The sequence below is a fragment of the Elaeis guineensis genome, chromosome 10 (assembly GCF_000442705.2).
Source record: "Elaeis guineensis isolate ETL-2024a chromosome 10, EG11, whole genome shotgun sequence".
Classification (NCBI taxonomy): domain Eukaryota; kingdom Viridiplantae; phylum Streptophyta; class Magnoliopsida; order Arecales; family Arecaceae; genus Elaeis; species Elaeis guineensis.
This window is the reverse complement of record NC_026002.2, coordinates 6682134-6708129: the sequence shown is the minus strand read 5'-3', so window position 1 is coordinate 6708129 and position 25996 is coordinate 6682134. Positions and strand designations below refer to the sequence as shown.

The 25996-nt window shown below is 37.4% G+C and overlaps 1 protein-coding gene across 1 annotated transcript in view; it reads right to left on the bottom strand.

The window, feature by feature from the left end:
• LOC105053497 (protein SABRE) overlaps positions 1-25996 on the bottom strand; it is an 88483-nt gene that overhangs the window by 21109 nt on the left and 41378 nt on the right. Inside the window, 7 exon segments of the mRNA XM_073244117.1 lie at positions 10033-10151; positions 10273-10629; positions 12895-12995; positions 13263-14849; positions 14852-15107; positions 15797-17911; positions 18852-19103. Coding sequence (XP_073100218.1) covers positions 10033-10151; positions 10273-10629; positions 12895-12995; positions 13263-14849; positions 14852-15107; positions 15797-17911; positions 18852-19103 — 4787 coding nt within the window.

The window sequence follows — 25996 nt, the reverse complement described above, 5'->3', positions numbered from 1 at the left end:
TGTCTTCATGCTTTTTCCTAGGCCATTTCTTCATATTTTCAGTCATCTTTCTTGATAGTCCTAGTACCTTATAACTATTTTGTTTCTCACATGTGTCATCACATGTGATACATAGTGTCCAGTTATGACAACAATTGATTAACATTTCAAGGTTTTGAATTATATATAAAGTTTTGCTTTAGTAAATAATTTTCACATAGCCATCCATTCCTTTTCAATGCAAATGGGATGGATCTCTCTTTATTCTGGTTTAAAACTAGATATACCTCATAAGAGCAGGTTAGAAATGACAAAATAAGTGAAATTTTTTCTCGTATGAGGGGTTATTTACATGACCGATCACAACTATTTCACAACTAGGATTCCACCAATATCCATCATGCTCCTTCAATGCAATTTATCCTTTCACAATGTTCTCTTTCATGCTCTCCATCTCACAAAATCACTCGGCAATGTACCTATGTTGCTCATGCTCTTTTGGGATCAAACCTTTTCTCCATTGAGCAATGTCCTGGAACTAAATAAAACACGACACTTCCATGGAAAATTTTGTGTGGATAGGAGAGAAGCCGACAGTCCTATCCCTTCTCTCATTCCCTTTCAATATTGACATGCTAAATATTCATGCTTCCTAAAATACCAAGTTTTTATGAAAAATTGTTGAAACTTGATGCATACCGAGCCATACCACGGCAAACCGGTACGATTCTGCCCTTAGCTTGAGAAATTGATGAGCGAGTGGGAGCGGGAGAAGGAAAGAGAGGAAGAGAGAAAAGAGGGTAGGAGGGGGAGGGGAGGGAGAGGGAGAGAGGGAGGGAGGGAGAGGGAGATAGAGAGGGCTTTTGAGCCCCCATCTCCTCAGACGCACAAGAATAGCAGCTTCGTCCCATTTTTTGAATTTTTTGCACTGACTCAACTTATAAAAAATTGAAAAAAAAAGTTAGAGGCCCTATTTCGAAGATGGGGCCTTGAAAGCCCCCTCCCTCTGCTTCTTTCAGCCTCTCATTCTCTCCCCTCTCCCTCTCCTCCCTCGTTTCTCTTCTTTCCTTCTCCCTCTCCCCCTCCCTCATCGGCTAAGGCAACCAGTGCAGGTTCCGATACTTGTACAACAAAACTTGGTTGGAAGTACTAGATGTAAAAGCTTATAGGTTAATAAAAGTTTTCACCAACTAGCATCACTACCATGATGCCACCAAAAAGGAGACCTAGATTCCCCAAGTTTTTTTTTTTCTATGCTATAAATCATGGTTCACCATCTCGGTACCTAACATCATAATGGTACCATCCTTTTATAGTATTAGATACAATATGGTACGAGATGATGAGGCATACCAATTCGATACTGGGATGGTATGATACGCTAAGAACGGGATGGTACCGAATGATATTGCAAACTTTGCTATGAATCCTAAGACTATTATAGATTGCATTATTCGAATAAGTTTACTATAATCCTATTTGGTTTTACTCAAATTTCCATAAGTAGCAGAGCTTGTTCTCTCTCTCTCTCTCTCTCTATCTACATATCTCATCTACATGCTCTCTCCCTTTCTTGGTAGAGAAACATAACGAGAGACCCATGCTCTCTAGACTAGTTATTTATTCTTCTTTTTTAATTGTCAAATGCTTTAACCGGTTAACACTTAACATATCAAATATCTAGTTTGTCCTTCGTAGTTTCAAAGGTCAAAATTTATAGAAAACAATTACTAGGGCATTCAAGTGCATAAGACCTCCTACCATTGAAGGTTTGGGGAGGGTCAGATGAACGGAACCTTAACCCCACATGCAGAGAAGTTGTTTCCTTGATAGAATTACTAATGAACAAAATTGCATCAAAGGAAAACTCTTTTTAGTAATAGTTAGAGTTGACATCAAGGTTTGCCGAACTAGTACAGAAAAGGATGCTGGCTAGTGATGAATTCAGCATGGTCTGGATTTGTACCATGCCATTCTGTGGTATACCAACACATGGAGAGCCAAAGGGGGAGCGGAGGAGAAAGGAGAGGAAGAGAGAGAGAGAGGGAGGCCAAGGGAGAGGAGGAAGAGAGAGGGAGGGAGGGAGGAGAGGCTAAAAGAGAGGGCTTGAAAGCCCTCATCGGAATTGGGGATCCTCTGTTTAGTTTGGAAATAGAGGATTCTTATTCATTTTCACCAACTTCAAAAAGGGGATCCTTATTTCAGTTTAAAATCAGCAAAAATAGATATGGATCCTTTATTTCGAAATGAAATACAGGATCCCCTAGTTTGTTGAGGGCTTTTGAGTCCTCTCCCTCTCTTAGCCTCTCTTCCCCTCCCTCTCCCTCTCTCTCTGTGATACCCAGCCACTAGGAGAAAAACGAACCTCAAATTTTCTTTGTTTTCCCATTGCTTTTCTTGACATTTCTGGTTATTCTCATCATCAATCACTAGTTCGACCATCTCCAGCTATGCCACCATAGCCAGCATTGTTGATGATGTCGGTTGCATTTCAGGATTGAAGGGTGACCATAAGTCCCCTATTTTGCCTAGGAAACGAGGAAGAAAAAGAAAAGAAGAAAAAGGGAAGAAAAAGAAGAAAAAAAGGAAAAGAAAAGGAAAAAAGAGAAGAAGAGAAAAGAAAGAAAAGAATACTCTCTCTTCCCTCTTCCTCTCACCCTCCTCTCTTCCCCTACTTTCTCTCTCTAGTTTCTCTCTACTTTCTCTTTTTCTAGAAAATTCAACTTTCTCTCTTTATAAATCTCTCTAAAAATCTCTCTGTAGATTATGTCTCTCTTTTAAGATTTCTGGATATTAAAAAATTTTTTAGTTACCTTGATCCTGATGAAGTGATCTTGACCAATGACCATCAGACAGCCTACCAACCTCCACCTTGATCGAGCATCATTAAATTTCACCATTTATTGCATCCTAGGATCCTAGCGTGACCTTTTATTTATAGTTGATCAATTGGATGCCCTAAATCGAACCAACTGGGATGTCGGGTGCTACCGCATGGCCAGTGCTGAGAATTTCAAAATTTAGGATTTTTATTTTGAAAACAATCATGGTTAGATTTTCATAGAAGTATAATTTTGGATATTAGATTTTGAAAGAGAATTTCAGAAAGCTCATTATGTAAGACTAAAATGGCTCCACGTTGGATAAAAAACGGCTGCTCAGGATACTACTAGAGAGACATAAAACCAATAAAATGGCGGTATTCAGTAGATTGATGATACCCCTCAGTAAGGAGTCATTGATCCTCCCAAGAACACCCAGATAGAGCACCAAAAACTAAGCATGGCCCAAATAATGCAGACATTAGTCAGATTGGTGTAATCGCAATAGTAGTACAGCAATAGTTACTGTAACAACAAATACCACCACCAGAAGGATGTGGAGAGCAATAGGATCAATGAAATAATATTATAGAATTAAAGAAGTCTCCACCAGCTTTCAAGGGGATTACAGAACCTTTGGAAGCCGATAATTGAATTATGGAGATAGAGAAAGCATTTATCATTTAGGAGTGCTATGATGACAAAAAATTCATTATGCAGCTTATTTGTTACAAGGTGAAGCATTCAATTGGTGGTAGAGATTAAAACACAAATATGAACAAATTATTTAGGAGCTTGTAAGCTACTTTCGACATAAATTTGACATCCATTTATCAAAATTTTAATGCATCCTATGCATAGTGGCTTTGGCCTAAATTTGAATGAAATTAAAAAATAAGTAGCATTTCATGCATGCCCACTATCTTAAAAAAATATATGTAGCATCTGTGATAGGATTCTATATAGATCTAAGGCCAAATATATTTTTCATAATTTTTAAATTTTTTAATATTTTTTAATTTAAAATATATTAAAAAAATTAAATTAATTAAAAAATTAGAAAAAAGAAATCTTACTATTTTTACATAATTATTGAACTGCTATGATTGTTCAATATTCAGGAATGGATCCATCAAAAAAGAAGAAACAACTGAAGCATAACATTGGTTGGAACCATAGGCAGCTGCTCTTGGGTCAGCATCATTAGAGATGCAATTGGTACAACACAAAATTCAAGGGGTAACTAGGTTGACACAATACTTGACTGACGATTGCCTCGATCTAGCTATACGCTGAAAGTGCCCATAGGAGGTCTGTCAACTATGAAGAAGCACTTCACTACTTTGAAATCAGCAAAGAAGAGGACTTTGAAGAAGGCAAAGATAGACCATCGAGCCAAGTAGCCACCATCTTATCACTCTAGGGAGTCAGAGGAAGCATCTGCCCTAGATGATGAGGCACAAATTCAGATTGCCATTAATGCAAGCTTGGAAAATCAGTGGCAGTTTGAGTTGGCCACACATAGGACTCAATTTGGACCATCAGTTTATGAGTTGGGGTCAGATTCTACAAGCACTACAGCAGAGTCAGAGTTTAGGATGACCTCAGTTAGAGAGCCCGTCAGTAAAGGCAAGAGCTATATTGCTTCTATGTTGAAAGCTTTTGACAGCAAAAAAAAAATCCTCTAGAGAGATTCTAGTTGGAGCCATTATCTATGACTTAGATCCATACGCCCTCCCAAGTAGGGATTCCAAGTAACAGAGGGTTGATACTATGTTAAGAAAGACGAAAGATATGTGATGAGCTATTGCATCCTAATTTCACTTTAGCTGCATCACAGTGCATGTGGTAGGCAATACATATTATCGCTCTATCATTGCATCTATACAGATTGCTGGTCTAAATGTAGATCCTCAGGATCCAAAGACATCTATGGTGAGCTTCTTAACAACAATAAGAAAAAACTACAGAAGTGGATTGCATCATATCAGAGTAATTGGCCGACTAATGGACTTATGGTAATGTGTGATGGTTGGATTGGTCCCACGAGATGGAGCATTAACTTTCTGACATATTGTGATAAAAAAATATTTTTTAGAAGCTCATTGATGCTTCAGATCAGATGCACGATATGACACATATCCTCAGATTGGAAGAGATACTCGATTAGGTCGGAGAACAGAATGTCATGCAGGTTATCATTGACAACGGACCACAATATAGGGCCATAGGGGAGATTCTGATGCAGCGGCGACCACATATATTCTAGATACCATATGCTGCACATTGTATCTACCTGATGTTGATGGATATTAGAAAGCTTAGCAGGGTACAGAAGATAGTGGATTCAACACAAACGATTACTAGATTCATTTACAATCACACGAGTCCTATCATTGATGCGGCGGTACATAAGGAAAAATATTGAGACCAAGTATCGTACGGTTCGCTATGAATTATATAGCACTTGATAACCTGATTGATAAGAAAGTACAGCTATGTCAGATTTTTATTAGTCCCGTGTGATAAGAGAGTAGATATGCAAGGACAGCCATTGAAAGGAGCAATATAGAGAACTTAGCAACGAGACAGACATTTTAGCAGCAGGCTAAGAATATAGATAATGAAGACTATCAAGCCTTTATATGAAGTACTTTGGACAGTGGACAACGAAAGATATCCCTAGATAGACTTCTTGTATCACATGTGGAGAGGGCAAAGGATTAAATAAGGTCGGTAGATCCAAAACATGCCCATGACTACATCCAAATCATTGAGCATCGATGTACTATCAGATGGGTGGGACTAGCAAGCAGCAAATCAAGAATGCTTCGAAAATTTGATTACTCTTATATTATACAAATATGCTTAACCAATTCTTACATTTATCTACGCTTACTATTTGAACCTGAGGTCCCAGTATATGATATCTGAGATAGGCATGGATGACAAGCTTCTCATGTCTCTATGAAATGTGATAGATAAGATGGAGCTCAATCCAAAAATCATGACTATGTGGATGCAAAAAGTAAGTTAGTTTAAGTGATTTTTTATTTTTTGCTAACTTAGTTGTATCTTCAACCAGTAACACATTATAACAAATATATTTTTATAGACAAAGATGTTTAGGGCAATTGATCTGGCGGTCACAAGCAAAAAAAATTAAGTCCAAATAGATTATATATGAATGATAATTCTTATTTGATATTATGTAGCTACTAATAAGTCTACTATGATATAATTTTATTTTTCAGTTTGTTCAATCTTAATACTTTTGCAACTGAATGTGGATCCATTTTAGATTGGCGGTGCCTACTCTAAAGCGACTTACCATCCGAATCCTCGCCCAGACAATCTCCTTGAATGGCTGCAAGCGCAATTGGTCGATCTTCACTTTTATCCACAACAAGCAAAGAAACTATCTAACACAGATGTCACAACGATCTTGTATATGTTCACTACAATCTGAGGTTGAGGCTAAAATACATTCAAGAGGAAGTTGAAATACTCAGATCCGACTATGAATGATTTTGTTAATGACAAGGATCTGATAATCGGATAGATTATGGGTCCGCAATAGGAACCAAAACTTAATGAGCCAGGATCGCCTCTACGATCAGCCAATTTCATAGTTAGTGAGGTTGGGTGGATGCTGAGCAATGGGCAACCAGTAATATTCCACGCAGGCTTTCAGTTGATCAGCTCCTCAACACAAAGATAAAGAAAAAGAAAAGACTGCCAACCCTGATGGAGAGGGTAGACCCGTCAATTGACCTAGTTCACTCAGATTTAGAGATCATGGATTTGGTAGTCATGGAGGGAGCGGAGGACAGGAGACCATTATTTACGAGACGTAGCCAAAAATAATTTTAGATTCACTAATGAATCCCAATTTACGCATACCACACAACATAGGGATCGTGGGGCAGGAGATGATAGAGCTCGTGAGGATACGATTTCATATAGATGAAATACTCCACGAGATCATTCAGGATGTCATACAGCTACAGATGACTCGCACGTGGAGTTGGATTCATGGACGTGTCATGTTCATCATATTTTGAATCTCCTTATCCACAACCACAGATAACTTATGATCCATACAGTTATGGATATGATGCGTTCGAGGCATCGTCTTTCAGCAGCTACTATTGTATGCAATTCACAGCATGTTACGGATCGAATTTTGCTGTCGATGTATTTAGATGAATCCCTCCACGGCCATACTATTAGTTCGAGGATACCTCTCAAAGTCAGAGCTTCAACGAGAAATCTGAAACAAGTTACAATCCAACACGCATACCTTATGGGATGAGTGCAAAGGATTACAATGTTACATGATTAGAGGGATAGGTTGATGTTCCACCAGATTATGTAAATGATCCAGATATTTATGAACAACATCGATCTTCGACGAGATTCCAAATCTCAGAATGTATTGATTATTTATTTTTTTTATTTCTTAATTGATTTGAGTATTTTAGAATTCAATAATATCTAGTCCTTTAAGATTGTTTTCCTCTAGCATAATATCATGTTAGATTCAGATCCGCATCACACACTTAATCATGGATGTACTGGAGTGATACAAACATCAAATAAGATAAAAAAACAACAATTTGGACTTAATATCATTCAAAAAATAATAAAAAAATTGATTAGATATCTTAAAAATCGAAAAAAAAATAAAACATAAAAATAAAAAAATTAAATGTGTCGGTTAGATCGGCATGCCATACCGTACCGATATTCGATACGGCACCAAACCAATACCATACCATATCGACTAGCAATTGGTATGCCATCTGATATCGATTCAGCCTTCCTTGGTTTCAGACATGGATGCTGCTTGGGAGTGAGATTAGAAGCGAGATTCAGCAATATCAATATTATTTAGATGTAGATTTATTGTTATTGATTGAAATTATCAGTTGAGATTTATTTGATGTAAAAACTTTGGAATATATTTATTATTAGTTGAATTTGTTAATTGAATATTGACTTTGAGTTATGCAAATTAATTCGGCTATGATGCATTGATATCGTGTTTGGAATGTCTTGTATACTTGTGGAGAGAGTTTTTCATGAGAATGCAATGATTGCCATGACTCCTAACTTGTAAATCTCAGGTTGGGGTATGACACCCTCCCTCCCCCTCACCCCCTCTCTCTCTTTTCTGTCTCCTCCCTTTCCCTCTATAGGCATGGTGATGCTTCCATTCTGGCCAATTTGGCATGGTTCAGTAGCTAATTGGCCACGGTTCAGTAGATATTATAGCAAATCAATTAGTTATCTCTCCTTTATCCTCTCCTATATAAAATTTCAGATGATCTGAATATCTAAGTTTTAGTTTTATAGTGCTATTCGGGACTATTTTAAGAAGAAAGAAATACTGATGCACCATAAGATGCAACCAATAGGTATTATGACCAACTGAACCACGTGGAGCATCAAAGGAGCCAATAGATTCACCAATGCAAACTGCAGTAAGCAAACACTTGATTCATGAGCAAAAATACAAAGGTTTTCATTAGATTTATAAATTTTCTATTAGGGATTATCAAATTTAGTCATGTTCCATATTTGTATAAAATAATTCTAGTATGTTTTCTTATTGTCGAGTCCTATTTCAAGGACGATTCTGCATCGGATTTAATGCCCGAATTACGGTTAGGGTCTCATGTCCTACAAATATACATGTAACACATTGTAAGGGACAGCTTTTCAGATATTAATAAAATTCTTTTCATAAGAATTTCTTTTCACCGAGTGAAGAATTCTTCAACCTAATTTTCTTCTATTTGTGTTGATCTTTGAAGTATAACCTTGTCAATCAATTACCCCTTCTTCCATTTTCGCTGTGTCAAATACTAAAATGCTTTAGATAAAGACAACTTCATGTAACCTACACCAATCCTTCTACCTATGTCACCATGTACAGAATAAATTGAGGATCTAATACCTAACATATATCAAACTTTCAATGGTAGCTTGACAAAGGACTGTTCTTAGTTCCTCCAAATGATTGTTCTCAATTTAACAAAGTCCTTACATGCCACAACTCTTTAGCTACATTTAGCCCATTAGATTCAAAAACCAAGGTTACAAAATATAAAAGATTTTACACTTGTAATAGATTTGATAGACATGAAATGAACCCAAAGTTTTAAATCACGTGAGACAAAGGTATCCGATTTCTCCATGGAAGGGGACACCCCACTATCCCATTCTGTCCCGACAGCAGTCCTGGTCATGCATCCTAGTGAATATCCTCCATCTTGCTCTACTTCTTTTCTTTCTTTCTTTCTTTCTTTCTTTTCTTTTCTTTCCTTTCTTTTTTTTCTTTTTCTCCTCCCTTCCTTTCTTTTTTTTCATTTTTCTTCTCCTTTCTTTTCATTTTTTCTTTTTCTTCATCTTTTCTTCATCTTCTACTTTCCTCTTTCTTCTTCTCTCACTGCAAGGATGGGTTTCAGAGTTCTGAGCCTATCCAGATCTCATTTTCTCATAGGAACAGGACGGGACGATGAGGACGCCCTCCATCCTGCTGGGACATAAAACCTTGAATGAGCCTTTTATGGCATTTACATTGATTTAGATTTTGATGGATCAATCAATAGCATTTTCATGCCATATCATTTATGGTTGGCTATCTTCCATTTTGGCATTAACCATCATAAACATTTCATACATTACTGATTATACACTACTTTCTTGATCTATTATTTCATTTTTGTAAGACAAAGGAATTATTTTTTAAGTATTTGCATATTCACGAATTTCTACAAATTAATATATAAAGCTTTACCGTTTAATCTTACTTTTGATGCTTGAAAAATCCAAAACATTGCATTAATCGCTATCATAGACACCAATATTGGTATATCCATGTTGGTCCTCTTCCATCCTAATTCGATATGAATAGGAGAAAGAAGAGTCCACCTAGTTCATTTTGAGGATCAAAGTCACCAAACAGTGAAACTCCAAACAAAATATCAGCTGCTCAATTCCTCTTCTGGTTTCACATGTCTAACAAAATTAGCCAACTCTTAAACAACATAGAATTCCTTCACATGACCTTTCAGGAACAGATAAACTAGGCATAATCCACAACAATGATGTAATTCTTGAGAACCCTAGGACTGAGAAATTGAATAATTTGTAACTAAAAAGGATAACAAATGGCATGCAAGGGATGGTATAGAATTACCCAATTATATAGATGTAGTCTCACCTGGGAACCCTTGCAAAGAGAAGATTGGTTAACACATCCAGCATGACCTGAAATTGGCGTGATGTCATTGTTGCAGTAATATTAGGAGAGTTGAAAGTCAGCTCTTTTAGTGGTTTAACCTGCATCCACACATAAAGTCAAAATAAGGGAAAAAACTAGTTATTTGGTAATCAAGTAAAGGAAAACTAAATATAGTCAATTCTCATGTATGAGAAGTTTGATAGAACTACTTGAGCCTACCTTCAACTCTGGAGTCCCACCTTTGTGTCTTGTATAGCGGAAATACATTTCACAAGGCATAAATACCCTCTCAAGTAAAGCACCAGTTCGCTTTACTTTTGGTGAGCTCCTAAGAATTTTGGGTAACCACTGAACTCCAGCACCTGGGTCAACATCAGTTGGTGCTACATGAGCTTGAACATTCTCTAGCATCACAGAGAGCTCCACACGATGCCACAGCATTTCAGGTTCAGCCACAGGAATGGACACATTGCTAGTACATAGGGCTTGTTCAATCATCTCATAACCAACATTAAGAACAGAATGAAATGAACGAGCCAAGACACGACCGCTAGCAGCAGCAAGTAGAAACCTACCCTGTTATATAAGTATGAAAGAATTCAATTCTTACATAATGAAAAAAGTAACTCCCAATTTTAGTTAAGAGTGATTCATTATATAAAAAGGAGGCAATTATATAACAAATGAAATGTAGAAGTTTTCCTTTCAATATTGAAGCAACAAAGAGTAATTATTATTATCAATAATGCTTATTTATTTGCTGTATCACAATATTTTCATCAAGCTCCATAGAATCGGTATCGGGACCCATACTAGTTAGCGGCTAGTTCGGCTCGGTATGAGGTGAACCGGATGGTTCGATCCAATTCAGTGGAACAAAAAAATCATTTTTTTCAATTTTTATCTTGGTACAGATCGGTATGCTTTGGTTTGAGATGGTATTGGGGGCTGTATACCTCAGTACAGGGTGGTATGCCTTGGTACGGGCGGTTTGGGGTGGTTTTGAAAAATACGACCAAATTGACCATGCCCCGCACCGGTTCAACTCGGTATGAGGTGAATTGGGTGGTTCGGTCCGGTTCAATAGCAAAATATGATTTTCATCATGCTTCAAAGTTCAAACTAATGTCCTATCAAAAGTGGGTCCTTTGTGAAGCAGCACTCTAAATTGCAAAAATCTTATGGAACAATTGGAGTCATTGGACTATTTGAACAATTTTTTTAAATATCAATTTTGTTATCCACTAGCATGCTAAGCAAAAAAAAAGTAAAATTTGGATCCATTCTCAAATTTGAGCAGATATAAAAGAATCTTCTAAATTTCAATGCAAAATAAAATTATTTTTTTGTATTACTATGGTTAATGATAATAAAGTTTTTGTAAGTACAATATTATGTACTGCATCAAAATAACATGATTTCGAGGGGACATCTAAAACCTTTGGGCTCATTGAGTTTCAAGGTTTGGAGCTTCCAGCATTTTTGATCATATTAAGAGTTTTAAACTTAGTTACAAAAAGAAAAATAGAAACATTAAGGGTATAATCAAAAACTAAAAATGACAAGAAAACAAATAGGACACAATTTTAGAGTAATTCATGTTGTTTGGGATGATTGGAATATTGTTTTGGCCTTTCTAGATTGAAAATCAGATATCATTAGTGCTTACTAAATTATGTTGGCATCACTTTAAAGGGTAATATGATACATAATTGTTTCACAGCAGTCTAGTTATAACTATATAAATATTTGCAAGATTAAAATATACATATAAAATTTCATAGTGATTTGACTTGTTATGATGATTACCAGTACCTTAAGAGACCAAGAATTCTGTACTGTAACTTTATAAGTGTGAAATATGACTATAATTAGACATAACTCATCTAACTGTTTGAAGGATTGAGGACTGTATCAAAAACATAAACTCAAACCATAATTTGTCTTACAGAAAGAATAATTTTAGGCAAGCAGAAAGATTAATGTCTTGGAAAATCTAATTTTAGGGACCAATATTAAAAAATCAAAAAAAAATTGCGACAAAAGGCCAATCAATGATTATATAGCGTTCATGACCAGTGTCAGATTAGTTCAGCCGAAACCTGTCAAAACCACCCAAACTGACCACAAATAACTAAAGACCAGCCAAGAGCTGCTTTTGCCTCTGTCCTGGCCGATCTTAACTTGTGGAATATTATTGGGTATATATTGTTTCCCAACTAACTAATTAGTTAGGAGATATTATGTTGACTTTTGTGGAAGTCTTGTCACCAAACCCATTGCTTTATTCTGTAAAAACCAGAAGCATATATGACACAAATTTTGTATAATGTGGAAGAATTTAAACACAGCAAAGTTGATCATCAAATTTATATGAGAAGGTGGTCAATAAGGAGAACATCTGCAAAGACAGAAGCATGCTCATCAAAAATTGTTTAAGTTGATAAAGTTCAATCTTGGGCACAAACAATACTTGTTCTCTACCTTGAGAGGGTATAATAAGATCACAATATAATTATGGTGAAAATCTGATTGATAGTGATGATTTGTTGAGGCCTTTGATAGGATCTTTCATAAATATTGAGTTATTATAACCCAAGTCATATATGGGCTGATTGGATCTCACTGGATGGATTGGATCCACTTTTACCATTAATTAGAGGAAAATATGTCCATGTCCTAGGATAAAGGAGATCATCAAAACAGCAAGACTAGAGGTAAAAATAACACCAAAATCAGCTTAACCAAATTGTTTCATCTACTAGATAAAACTAAGGCATGATGTTGCATTATCATTCATGTATGCATTACAAATCTTCAGTGCCAAAATAATATACTCACATTAGCTTCTTCCGAGTGCAGATTGAATTGAGGTTGAATAACATTAACCATGAAATGGCGTGTCCCTTCCTCTTCTGAGTCATCAGCAGATCCATGGCTTGCTGGTGAATAAGCAATTGAAAATTAATTTTCTGGACACTAACCATATATCTTATAAAAGCAACACTAGAAGTTGATTTGTCAAGAAAGCAAAGGAATTGACTACTAGAAGGTGGCAGCGGTTTGTGTTGTTATGTACTAAATCAAAGAATACGGGCACCATTATACAAGCCCAGAGCTAACCATGAATAAAACTCATGAAAAATATGAAAATCAATATCAAAATAATGTACCAAGAAATATAAATAAAGAGTTATTAACCAACGCACCAACTTGAATTGAGGATGAATTATCCATTTTTGGAGAATGGGATGAATTATTGACAACCGGGGGTGAATGGGAACTTGCACAATTGGATGTAGAAGGACAAGATTTTGAGGTATCACCAAGAGGCATTTGAGTCCCATCAATTATTTGTTGTCCCTCAAGCAACTTTCTTTGAGCATATTGCCGAGATGGAGAAGGTTTTGGAGGCTCAAATGCTTTTGATAAACCACCTGCCAAGGACAAAACTGCATCTCTATTTTCTAAATTCCACAAGATCTTAAGGCCATAAACAAATACACGCTGGCAATTATCAGCAATTACCACATTAAATCCATCATCATCACTCATATGGTCACTTTCACTACCATTATCAAACTCAGACTTTACATGGGTCATCTCAGTATTCTTCCTGCCAGCTTCTTGCCATTCTGATAACCTTATGGCATCAGCCTTTGGAGCTTGTCTTCGTATAGTGAAATAGTCAGAATATAAAACAAAGCCATCATCTCGTGTTTTTCCTGCGCAACCTGTCACACAATTCCATTTTTTGCTGCCAAACTCATCTGCTTTCACAGTTTGTGAAGATTTATTAGTAGTTCGAAAATCTTGACCTCCAGGTATTCCTTCATTTCGGTTTAAGTATGCCTTCAGCAGATGCAGGTCAAGACCCTGGTAAACAAGATCAAGAGGTTCCCGCTTGGAATCAAAAGTATACCTCTGCTTACCACGACCAAAAAAAAGTTCCAGCTTCATCTTTGTCATTCTAACAGCCACACCCTTAGCAGGATCATCATGCCGTAAAGGCATAAAATTAATGCACGCAGGTGAAGCATCAATGCGGAGAAAAAACTCGGTCATGACTTTGTCTAATGACAAGTTACCAGATCTGGCAACCCTTGGAACACCAAAACGTGGCCACCGAGAAAAAGATCTTAATTTTTGAGGAGGTAAATAATATAGATTCCACCAATTAATTAACCAAAAAAGGTCATGGGCACCCAGGTTTATGGTTGGGGCATCAGGTGAAGTACCATCCAGCTTTAGAGAAGAGACCAACACAGAACTATCTAGTGTTTTACCGTCTTCCATGCTAGAAGATGAAGATAGCTGGTCAGCTGGAAGCAGAGAGGACTTGAGCAAAAAGTTCCACTTAAGTGATAGAGAGGTTGAGCGGAATGGATCATAAACTTTCTCACGTGGTTTCCCTTCTACAGGAAATGCATGCAGATAATGGTTAAGGGGATTCCCGGACTCACATCCCCACTCCATGAAAACTTCAATAGAAAAAGCAGGACAACAGAGAAAAGGTTCAGGGACATGACATGGAGGTTTTAAACTGCAATTCTTTGTCAGACTCTCTATACTAGTAACATAAATCTTAAATTCCTTTGTAGAAAGACATACATGACCATCCCTTTGCTGAATCTCCATGTAACCAGAAATTATTTCTGCTCTATCCAGCTGCTCATACGGGTTGGTTGTCCCAAGCAGATACCATTTAGTCTCCATAAAACATAAACTAGCTTTCCCATGAATGTAGTACCTCATATCATCCCACCATGGTAAGCTGCGTTCCTTTTTAGGTGGTGAGCTGCATTTAGTGAACTTGGATCATTCCTAGTGCCCAGGTTAGCCCTACGGAGAGCTACTGTAAATGCATAGCTTATATCTGCCAAAACTGGTTCATATCCCACTCCAAATGAAACTTCCCCTTTATGAAAATACAATGGCAAATCATAGTAAGTTTTCATTGCTGGAGTTGTACCACTAGCTGAGCGTAACATGCACACTCTCCACCACCTTCCAACAAAAACATCTTGCTGCATTTGGGGCTGGAAACAAGTAGCCTGAAACCAAGAGAAGATTCACTGTCAGTAGACATACAACGTACACAAAAAATGATGCTTCCATTTCCAGCTGCATATCGAATTGCATATGTAAAGCAACTGTCGAAGGATCTATCATGAAGCTTTACACAGTTGGAAAAGATGGCCCTGGCTATACCAATTTATACCCAGATTCTGAAATGAAATATTCATATCCAGTCTCAAAACAATGCACTGCCTCCAACTTCCAACTACATCTAATGCAGTTGGATAATCCAAAACTAACAACATGTTGTCTGAAGTAAATACAAATGTATCTTCAAGATTGTGAATTAGTTGATCAATTAGAACTCATGGATGAGGCCAAGCAATCAAGGTATAATACAGCATATCTGAAAATTGCTCAGGTACTTTCAAATTGGAAAAACAGGAAAATACCTAATACCCATTCAGGTCAAGGTCCCCATGAGAAATAAGTCACAAAAAAGAACCTATAATCATAAAATAGTTTCTGGTCTTGTTTCAACTCGCTAGTAATGAAATCGAAGAAAGCATACCTAGGAAAGGGAAAAGAGAAAAATGGACGAGCACAATTTTGCGTGTTTAAAATACTTCTACATATTTCGTTATGCCGTATTTGATAGAACAGAAAGACAAAATAAAATATCTGAAAGGTAAAGCTTGACAAAACAAACAGCATTGAGCCTCACCTGTTGAGCAAGTACAACACGTCCTTGACATTTACCAGCGGTTCCAGAAAAGAGTGGAAATGTATAGTTTCGTATCTGTGCAACCAATGATCCTGCATTTAAAACGATATCACTACCATACATCCGGGAGAATGGTATTTCATTGTCTGAGCAGACAGGGTCAGACTTTCTAATGAAATCAACCATTCCAGCATCACCTCCATCAATCCTTTTAAGAGTGACATCTAATTCTGTAGCACAAAGTGATAGAAGTGAAGATCTATTCATACTTGATTTAAATCCAGACTGGAAACCTGTTATGCATGCCCCTGACCCTTCTGTGATCACCATTTTTTGGCATGCCAGATAATAAGACCGAAATGCCCGCTTATAGATTTCTTGTTGAAAATTTTGAACAGATGATATATCAGATGCATCAATCTCAATTCCATTACAATGAACATTCTTTTCAGAATTGTGCACACTTGGTTCAGCATTTTCTGAAATCTGATTGCTTTCAGATACATGCTCATCAAGAAGCTTTGACCTCACAATTGTGTCGCAAACTTCATTCTTCATCAACTGGTAATGTTCATCAAGCCAGCCTTGTATGGGTTCCTCCTCAATATCCACTGTAAGCCTGCGGATGATAAATCTGACAGTTCCAAACTTTGTTGACTTAGTTTTAGATTTTCTTGTGCTAGGCTTCTTTACAGGAAATATCAAATTTGTTTTAGCAGCAGCAATGAGCTTCAAGGCTCGCAATGTATCCTCAACAGCATCATCAATGGCACGTAACTGCAATCTGTAAGGCATGCAAATATGAACATCAGGGCTCTGAATTGCCCAGTCGCATGAGCCTGCAGACTGTATCTTGGAATCAGGCAGATTGCTCTTAGATATTGGAATACGGGAAATTTGCATGCGACTACTTTTAAAAACTCTGGCTTCATTAAAACTAAGCATGATTCCTTCAAGTAGCACACGTATTCTCGCATTCTCAGAGAAGATAGACTGCACATGAATCATTGCTTCGACACCATCTGCAAGTTCAGCTGATACTTTTAACATTTCCAAATCAATGGCAAAAACTGATTCTTTTTTCTTGTGTTGCTTTTCAGTTTGTACTTGATCCATGATTACTTCTTTTCCTGGTACCTTATTCATATCAATGGATTCTTCCTTCTTATCATTATCAGAACTGCCAAGCCTGTTATTATATAGCAGTGACCTCAAAGATGTAACTAATTCAAATAGTGCCAAATGTGGATCAGGCTCCCATCTGACTGATATATCAGTGATATTGAAGAGCGAACACACAGCAACATCGTTAACGCCACCAGATCGGCGTACAAACTTTGCCTTATGCATATCAAGGAGAGTCACTTTTGTTCCGGGTATATTTTCTTCTGGATATTCCTGGTAGACTGATATAGTTCGCTCCAGTTCGGCCTGCATAGAATGCTTTTCCTTGTTCCAGCATAGTCTAAGACGAATAATATCAAGAGATGTGGAGAATTTCAGGTGCTTATAACCACTAGGACCAGTGGACATTATGCTTGCTGTCCGCGGCGTGCCATCTGCAGAGACACTGATTAGTACTTCACCACCTTGTGAACCAAAATTTACACGCTTGGGATCCGCAACAGCCATATCTTCCAAACCCACATTCCCACAATAAATTATAGAAAACTTTTCAAGACTCAGTTTTAAAATTTGTGTCCCTTTTGCAGTTTTTTTGCTAGATATGTGCCCAACTTTGTTCTGTGGAGCTCTTTTACCAGAAGATAAACTTTTTAATAATGTCTTAAAGGACATCAAGGTCACAATAAGAAACTCAACATGCTGAAAGCAAAAGTATATTCCCATGTCAGTTATGTTAATGGAAAATACTGGTTTCCACCGATTGGGGTCATGTTCATCATATTTCTCCATTTCATTTTGTCCCCAATCAAGACTCAAGTGTGCAATGTCAACAAAGGAGCCTGAATTAACTTCAACACCAAATAAGCTTTCCTTCAAGGATTCTTGACACTTATCTACCAAGTTCAAATGTAATTTACCAAGTTCCGCATGTAATTGAATTCCCTTGCTTTCTATATTACTGGAAATTAGATGACAAGCCTGTAAGCATGCCTGCATTATCAAGGTAATTCGTCAAATTAAATCATATAAGTTCAGCAGGAGAATATGCATTGATGCTTCGTGATTTATTCTCCACTTTTAGGAGTCAAAAAGGAAGTGCTGTAAAAGTTCCCATACATGGGACATGTTACATAAACATTCTCTTTTTAAAAAAAAACTGAGCTACAGTAACAGGTAACAGATCAACTGAGACAGAAGAATCTCTAACAATCAACATGTATTCGTGGTAGGAAGAGTTGAGAAATGAACACCTAAGGTTGAAGGTTTTTGCAAATGAAATCATGATGTTTTAACTGGAAAGCAAAGCAAGATGATAAAGAACAGAATGCTCAGTTAACGTAGACCCAAACTATGAAGAAATGTAGAAAAGAAATAGTTCTTACATATGAAGAAGCTTAATTCACATATGATTCATGTACCCAAATTCCATAATACCATTTTTCTCTATTAAGTAACAAACCAGTTGTATAATACAAGAAATACAAAAAGAAAAAAACAGAAAATAACAAGTTCCAGGGAAAAAATGCAGCCTCACAAGTGGTGCTTACATATTACTAGTCAATGTACCTAGAAATCATTTAGCGAGAATAATTTGTGGTTGAATGTTTAAGTGTTATTTTGTATAATGGAGAATATAATGTTGTTGCAGAAGCACCAAAACAGAGGAGTGAGCATGAGAAAGATTTCAAATTGTGAGAAATATTTGAACTATTAGGCTCAAAATACATCTTTCTCACATAAATTGAATGTTTGTCCAATATTTCCAGATTTTCTCACCACATTACATTAGCAAATCAATCATTAAGCATTAGCTCAGGTCATACCCAATGTCAACCACTAAGATGATTTTGGAAAAAATATTGGCCTTAAAAGAGCACTGATTTTTACCAGTATATCAAAATGAACATGCTTATAATAAACGAGAACTTACCTGGTATAGTGGCGATTCATCAAGACTGTAAAGCATGATAGTGATCTCTGGGGCAGAGACTGTACATGTCCACATGATAGCCTTTGTGTTGTCTGTCGGCAACTTTTCTTGTTGAGAAGTCTCCTCACGAAGAACCATCTGCTTCTTTTTAGCCAAGCGAAGAGAAATCAAGGGCTTTAATCTGCTAGCAATAATGTTGCATTGAGATCCTCCAAGCTTGACATGAATCTCAGTCCCGATTGGTAAAGGTGGCTGAAGCAAATGCATTGCATGTTATGCATAAATAAATTGCAGAAATAATTGAGTTCTAAAGAACACCTTAGCACTAACATTTCCAGGAAAATAAAACGATAAAGCATCATATATAAGTACATAAAAGCATGAGAAATGTTAGAATAATTCATTCAAAAGGAAGCAAGGTCAAAGACCAGTCCACACCATTTTGGAATAAAGCTTATGATAAGGACTTTCGAAGAAACTAGTTTGTTTTGCCAATGTTGTCAGCACCCAAGATAATATTTTGTGGCCATCTCTCCTCTCCAAGTTTGTGGTCTAGGTATCAGGCCCTGCGTAGGTATCCAACCGATACATTCTGTACCAAGAAAAATCTATAATACCAGAACCAGCACCCATGCCAATAAGCAAGCAGTATGACATGGTACACCCTCATGCCATGCTGTTCCATTGTGAACTGACAGGGGAACCGACAAAGGAGGGGCAGAGGAAGATGGAGAGAGGACAACAGAGACAGAGGGAGGGAGAGGGAGAGGAAAAGAGAGAGTGGGAGAGCGCAGTGGAGAGAGAGACAAGCGAAGGGAGGGGGAGGAGGAGAGGGAGAAAGAAATAGAGAAAGCAGAGAGAATTGGGGGGGGGGGGAAGGACAGAGAGAGAGGAGGAAGGTGGGATAGAGAGGAAGAGGATGGTGATGAGCTGCGGCCACTGGAAGAGGGCCAACTAGCCAAGGGAGGGGGAGAGAGGGCTTTTGCCTACGTGCGTCGAAACAAGGGTGGAGCCCCTGTTTTGATAGGAAATAGAGGCTTCGATTTTTTAAAAAAAAAAAAATTAAGTGAAGTCTGTAGCCAATGCCAACTTCACTAATTATTTCTTTTTTTTTTTTAATTTTAAAGTGATGCAGGCAATGGCTGCTAGCTTCACTTTAAGAAATCAAAAAAAAGGAGCCAAAGCCCCTATTTCCTTTTGAAATAAGGGCTCCGCCTCTATTCTAATGCATAGAAGAGAGAGGGCTTCAAAAGCCTTCGAACCTATTCTGGCCAACACCGCTCACCGCTACCCTCTCCCTCTCTTCCACTCTTCCACCCTCTCTCTCTCTTCCTCTCTTTTCCTCTCCCTCTCCCCCCTTTCACCAATTACTCAATTTTATTATTGGAACCATCCTGGTCCACCAATATGGCTCAGTAGACCCCAAATCAGGCAGTTTGAGATAGTGTCGCCTTCCTTGATCACCTCTATACAAATACTTGGTACAGAGAGCGTACCAAGTCTTAATACCATCATTTGTCGAACCGAACCAAACCATCCAGTTCAGCCCATATCAAGTCGAATCGGTGTGGAATCGGGTCAGTTTGGCCTTGAAATTTGAAACAAGGCCCGAATCAGGCTAAATCGTGCGGTTCGACATGATTCAGGGCCGAATCGACTGGTTTGGCCTTGTTCCAATTTTTTTTGTTACTATGTACTACAATAGAGTTGTGGGGGAATTTAAAGGGAGAGTTCTATGAGGAAGACACTGGTTCTCTTCCTTCACTTTCATCCCCTTTCTATCATACAAGCAACAAGCTAAATGAGAACTCATTAAAGGGAGCTATATGAGCTTATCTCCCACTTCCGTTTCTCCTCTTCCTCTCTCCTTAATTTTTGACTTTAAAATCCATGAAAATTGAAAAAACAAGAAAAAATCATGCCAAAATTTTTATTTTGATATGATTTTGTTATATATTGTACATCTATAGATAGTTTACACAATGATACTGAAATCATCAATTTTTGTTAAGTATATAAATTTGTTAATTAAATATATATTTTTAGAATAAAAATATTAAAAAAGTAAAATTCAAAAATTAACTATTAAATCAAAATATTGTTTAGAGGCTTGCAAGCTACTTTCGACATAAATTTGATATCCGTTTATCAAAATTTTGACGCATCATACACATAGTGGCCTAAGCCTAAGTTTGAATAAAATTAAAAAATAAATAGCATTCATGCTATCTTAGAAAAATATATGTAACATCCGTGTTAGGATTTTACATGAATCTAAGGCCCATGGAATTTCGTACCAGTCCGAACTGATCGGTACACCCCATATCGAGTCGGATCAGTAGAGAATCGGGACTTTTGACTAAGGACAATGGTACATTGGAGGAGGAAGAGGGGAAGAGAGGAAGAAAGAGGAGGAGAGGGAGAGCACGCCATCGTCGAAGGCCGACGGTGGCCGGTTGTGGCCGTCGAAGGGCCGCGGAAGCCTCCATGCTCGATGTCGCCTGATACAGCTTTTAAATGAGCGAAAAAAAGAGAGGGGAGCGACTGAATCGAAGAGAGGAGCAGATGGCAGAGGAGCTACCGAAGGGCATCGGGTGGCTGTCGTGGCCATCGGACGATGAAAAACGCACGAATGGAGCCGCAGCCATGGAACAGGGGCGATCGCCCCTGTTCACTCGTCAATTTTTTTTAAAAAGGTCGATTAATAGTGAAACTGACAATTGGTTTGCCGACTTCACTTTTTTAAAAAAAAAATTAAAACAAAAAATAATGAAGTTGCCAATGGATTTGCCGGCTTCATTTAAATGAAGCCGATAAATCCATTGCCGACTTCAATGTAATCCGTATTTTTAAAAAAAAACCCATGAAATAGGGGTGATCGCCCTGTTTCATACCTGCGGTGCCGAGTGCATCGTCTAACGGCCACGACGACCGGTCAAAGCCTCTCAGACAGCCTCTACGATGGCTTCTCCTTCCTCTTTTACTTTCTTCCCCCTCTCTCTCTCTTTTTCTTCTCCCGGTTCGATTTTTTTGCTCTATATCGATTCGCGCTGGTCCGATTTGGTCCGATACAGATCTGTACTGATCCATACCATCGATCGACTGGCATGAATTTCGATATCGAATCTGTGAACATTGCTAAGGTCAAATTAATTTTTCATAATTTTTAAATTTTATAATATTTTTTCATTTACAAATTATATAATTAATTCAAAAAATAAAAAAAAATAAAAACCAAATTTTATTATTTTTACATATTTATAGAACTACTGTATTGTTCAACTTTTAGGAATGGATCCATTAAAAAATGAGCCAGAGAATGAGATTGATTAGGACTATAGATAGATGCTCCTGGATCGGCACCATTAGAGATGCAACTGGTGCAAAAGGTTCAAGAGAGAAAAGATAGCTAGATTGAAGCAACACTTGACTGACGGTTATCCCAATATAGCTATATACCAAAAGTGCCATAAGTGTCCGTCAACTGATAAATAAGCTCATCACTGATTTTAAAGCAATAAAAGAGAACTTGGAAAAAGACGAAGATAGACAGATGAGCCATGCAACTACATTCCCATCATTCTAGGGAATCACAGGAAGCATCCGCCTCAGATCATGAGACAGATTCAAATTGTCATTAATGCAAGCTTGAAAGATTAGTGGTGGCTTAAAGAGTTGGTCATGCATAGGGCTCAATTTGGATTGTCAGTTTATGAATCGGAGTCAAACTCTGCGAGCATTGCAGGAGAGTTTAGAGTTTAGAAGGCCCTCAGTTAGAGAGTCCGTCGATAGAAGCACGAGCTATATTGCTTGATGTTGGGAGCTTTTGATAGCAGGAAGAAGTCTTCTAAAGAGATTCCAACTGGAGCCACTATCTATGACTTAGATCCATACGCTTTTTCCAACAGGAATTCCAAGCAATAGAGGTTGATAATATGTTAAACAAGAATAAGAAGAATGTGGTGAGCTATTACGTCCGAATTTCACTTCAGCCATATCCCAGCACATGTGGCACACAACATATATTATTGCTCTGCTATTACATCTATACAGGCTGTAGTCTAGGTGTAGATCTTCTAGGATCTAAGGATATCTACAGTCAGCTTCTTGACAACAATAAGGAGGAACTACAAAAATGGATTGCATCATATTAGAATAAGTGGCTGACGTATGAACTTATGGTGACATATGATGGTTGAACTGGTCCCACTAGATGGAGTATCATCAACTTTCAAACATATTGTGATGGAAAAATATTTTTTCAAAAGTTCATTGATCTTCATATTAGGTACACAATGCCGCATATATTCTTAGATTGGAGAGGTGATCGATTAGGTCGGAGAGCAAAATGTCATGCAAGTTATCACCGACTATAGGCCACAATATAAGCCTACAGGAGAAATCCTGATGTAATGACGATCACATATATTCTGGATACCATGTGTTGCACATTGTTTTGATTTGATGTTGATGAACATTGAGAAGCTTGAGAGTGCAGAAGATAGTCGACTCAGCATAGATGATTATTGGATTCATTTACAATCACACATGGATCCTATCATTGATGCGGCTATATACAGGGAGAGACATATTAAGATTAGATGTCACATGGTTCGCTATGAATTATATAGCACTTGATAGTCTTATTGACAAAAAAGTAAACCCACATCAGAGTTTGTTAGTCCCGAGTGGCAAGAGGGTAGATATCTAGGATAGGCAGTAAGGGAGCAATGCGAAGAACTTAGTGATGAGATAGATATTTTGGCAATAGGCCGAGAACATAATGAAGGCTATGAAGCTTTTATATGAGATGCTCCAGACCGTAGATAGCAAAAGATACCCCTAGATGGACTTTTTGTATCATATGATGGAGAGAGCAAAAGATCAGATTAGGTCAATAGATCTGAAACATGCCCATGATTACATCCAACACATTGAGCATCAGTGGGATTAATTGATAGGTGGGAACTTGCATCTAGTAGGAAGCAGCAAATCAAGAATGCTTTGAAAATTTGATTACTCTTGTATTTGTACAAATATACTTAACCAATTCTTATATTTATCTACGGCTTACTCTTTGAACCCGATGTTCCAGTACATGATACTGGGATAGGCATGGATGATGAGCTTCTGACATCTCTATGAAATGTGATATACAAGATGGAGATCGATCCAGAAATTATAACTATGTGCATACAAGAAGTCAGGTTGAGTGGTTTTTTTTTTTATTTAGTTGTATCTTCAACCAACAACACATTATAACAAATATATTTTTTACGGACGAAAATATTTAGTGAGGGCACCAATAGCTTTGAAACATGTGGTCGCAAACAAAAAATAATTAAATCCAGATAGATTATATATGAACGACAACTCTTATTTGACATTACGTAGCTACTAATAAGTCTAATACGATGTAATTTTATTTTTAATTTTATTCAATCTTAATACTTTTGCAGTTGAATGGTGGATCTATTTGGGATTTACGGCTCCTACTCTAAAGCGACTTGCCATCCGAATCCTCTCCCAAATGATCTCCTCGAGTGGCTATGAGCGCAATTGGTCAACCTTCACCCTCATCCACAACAAGTAGAGAAATCGTATGACACAAAAATGTCTCAACAATCTTGCATATGTTCAATACAATCTAAAGTTGAAGCTAAAATGCATTCAATAGGAAGTTGAGTTGAAGTACTTGAATCAACTATGAATGACTGTTAATGATAAGGAGGATCCGATGATCAGATGGATTGTGGGTCGGTAGCAGGAGTGAGCGGGATCTTGATGAGCTAGGATTGCCTCCATGACTAGCTAGTTTCATAGCTAGAAAAGTTGGAGTGGATGCTAAGCAATGGGCAATCAATAATATTCCATGCAGGCTTCCAATTGATCAGTCATGGTAGACTTCCTCACGAGGCATGACGAGTGTGTAGACAACTCAATACAAAGAAAAAGGAAAAAGAAAGAAAGTTGTAGCCTGATGGAGAAGGTAAAGCAGTCAATTAATCCAATTCATTCAAATGCAGAGATCAGATAGTAGTGATGGTAGTTTTTTTTATGGTCGTGGATCTAGTAGTCATGGAGGAAGTGAAGGATAGGAGATCACTATTTATGAGTTACAGTTGTGAGGTGATTTTTGATTCACTAGTGAGTCCCAATTTATGCATGCCATATAGGATAGGAACCACTGTACACGAGATGGTAGAGCCTGTAAGGATACAATTTTATACAAATAATGGGCTTATAAAGGTCATTCAGGATATCATATAGCTGCAGATGACCTTCCACATGGAGTTGAATCCATGAACATATCGGGTTCATCATATTGTCAATCTTTTTATCCATAGCTACAGACAACTTATAATCCATACGGATATGGATATAGTACATTCGAGGCATCGACTTCCAGCAGCTACTATCTTATGCAACCTGGAGTATCTTACAGATCAGATTTATTGTCTGCATATTAAGATGGGCCCCTCCACAACCATATTATCAGTCCGAAGATATCTCTCAGAGCCAAAGTTTTAACAAGAGATTTGGGACAAGTTATAATCCAGCACGTATACCTTATGGGATAAAGCACAGATGACTACAGTGATGCATGGTTAAAGGGATGGGTTGATATTTCATCAAATTATGTAAAAGATCCAGATATTTATGAATGACATCGGCGCTCGATGAAGTTCCAAATCTTGATTTGTATTAATTATTTATTTTTATATTTTTAATTGATTTGAGTATATTAGGATTCAATAATATCTAGTTTAGTCCTTGTAAGATTATTTTTCTTTGACATAACATTATGTTAGATTCAGATCCGCATCACACACTTAATCATAAATGTTTGGAGTGATACAAACATCAATTTGGGCTTAAAATCATTCAAAAAATAATGAAAAATTGATTAGATATCTTAGAAATCAAAAAAATAAAAAAATAAAAATAAAAAATAAATAAATGGCATGCCGATCCCTCCACACTATATCAAGTGTCGTTACCGTACCATATCGATACCATATGTACCGACCGAGGACCGGTACCATCTCCGACATTGGTTCAGCCTACCTTGCTTAGTATCCTACCCGGTGTGTTATGATGCACCCCATACCGGCTATATGGAATAGTACAACAAACCATGCTCC